The 1530-nt window shown below is 36.8% G+C and overlaps 1 protein-coding gene across 1 annotated transcript; it reads left to right on the top strand.

Annotated features, from left to right (window-relative positions):
* The first annotated feature begins 6 nt into the window (after positions 1-6).
* LOC107579736 (protein tweety-like) lies at positions 7-646 on the top strand. The gene is made up of 3 exons (XM_016265532.1): positions 7-42; positions 139-287; positions 387-646. The coding sequence occupies exons 2-3, from the start codon at positions 248-250 to the stop codon at positions 611-613; spliced, it is 267 nt and encodes an 88-aa protein (XP_016121018.1). The 5' UTR covers positions 7-42; positions 139-247; the 3' UTR covers positions 614-646.
* The last annotated feature ends 884 nt before the right edge of the window (positions 647-1530 follow it).

Genomic DNA, 1530 nt, shown 5'->3' with positions numbered 1-1530 from the left:
TGCTAGTGATATTGCTGCTAAAAAGAGCCTGACAAAAGCCAGGTAGCATTTTAGAGTTTTGTATGTGACTTTCAGATTGTTTGAATCCAACTAACCATTTAAGTAGCCTGTTTTCACCTTGTTTCTTTTTTTCATTAGAATAACAGATTCAGTAGGACCAACAGAAACATCAATCGCACCCAGGCAAAGACCCAAAGCTGCAAATAGTAATGTTTTGCCTTTGCCCAGCTCTGTAACTCCTGTGAAAATGACTGTCTCCTCAGGTACGGTTAGCAACGGCCAGAAAGGTGAGCATTATTATATATATATTTTCTTAAATATGGTCTGTGTTCTTTTTTTGCCCTTTGGAGACATTAGCTTTGACTGTATATGTGTGCTTGTCTCAGCTTCTGGAAACGGACAGCAGTCGGCTGCGCAGATGCCGAACAGCAGTCAGCAGAACAGAGTGTTACAGCAGCTGCAGCCTGGAGACCTTCGACTGCAACAGCTACATCATCATCAACAACAACAACAACAGCAGCAACAGCAGCAGCACAATATACACCATCAACAGCAAGTCACTGCACAGCAGCTACAGTACATGCAACAGGTAATTAGTGGCTCAGGGGGTTGACACCAATGTGAAACAGCTTTTGGGCCTTAAGTTTAAACTAATTTCTTGCAGGTCTTTAAAAATTACCGTATTTAGGCACAATGTGTATAGTGACTTTTCATATGGCTCAGTTAAGTAATTGTGGAAAATCCCAGTGGCATTAATAGTTTGTGTGTGTGTTAGAGCATGATCTGTTGTGACAGTCAGTTGGTTCTTCTTTGGATTGATCATTGTCATCTGCTTATGAGCACATGACTACATTGTTTAAACAATAAACAACCTTGAGAATGGTGGAAATGTTTACATTCAGCATTTTTAGGTACAAATAACAAATATGTTCATATTAAATATATTATATTGTAATCCATGTTTTATATTTTTAATGTTTCATTTAGTAAGGGATGACTTGAGAATGTCAATTTAATAAGTATTACATTTTAGAAATATCTGTGACCTGTAATGGTATTTGTAAATCCTACAATAATTAATTTGCCAGTATTGTCTCTTGGCATTGCATCTCTACACACACAGGTGGTGCTGTGTGCTTTTAATTTGACTATTAATGCACCGCTACTGGTTCTCTGGTTAATCATACAGATCTCTTCTTCCATGATGTACAATTGAGCAAAACAGATTATCTAAGAAGAAAAAAAATGTGGAGTGGGGATTTGTTTGCTATCCATTGGTTGTTGATCAGATCTGGCAGATGTGAATGTGAGCTTGCAGTTGACTGTAAGAAAGCAACAGAGTTTAAGATGATTACATTTTTGAAGAAGCCTGGCATATGTCAAAACAAACAAGTCTGTCATTTCACAGGAATGTCAAGTTATGACATTTTAATTAAGAATTAGGAGTTAACAAAAATGAAAAAAAGTAGCATGGATGAATTGTTCACATTAAAGGGTTAGTTCACCCAAAAATGAAAATTATGTCATTAA

The sequence above is a fragment of the Sinocyclocheilus grahami genome, unplaced genomic scaffold, assembly GCF_001515645.1.
Source record: "Sinocyclocheilus grahami isolate Dianchi unplaced genomic scaffold, SAMN03320097.WGS_v1.1 scaffold19755.1, whole genome shotgun sequence".
NCBI lineage: Eukaryota > Metazoa > Chordata > Actinopteri > Cypriniformes > Cyprinidae > Sinocyclocheilus > Sinocyclocheilus grahami.
Note: the sequence above shows the minus strand (reverse complement) of the source record. Positions and strands in the feature narration are given on the sequence as shown.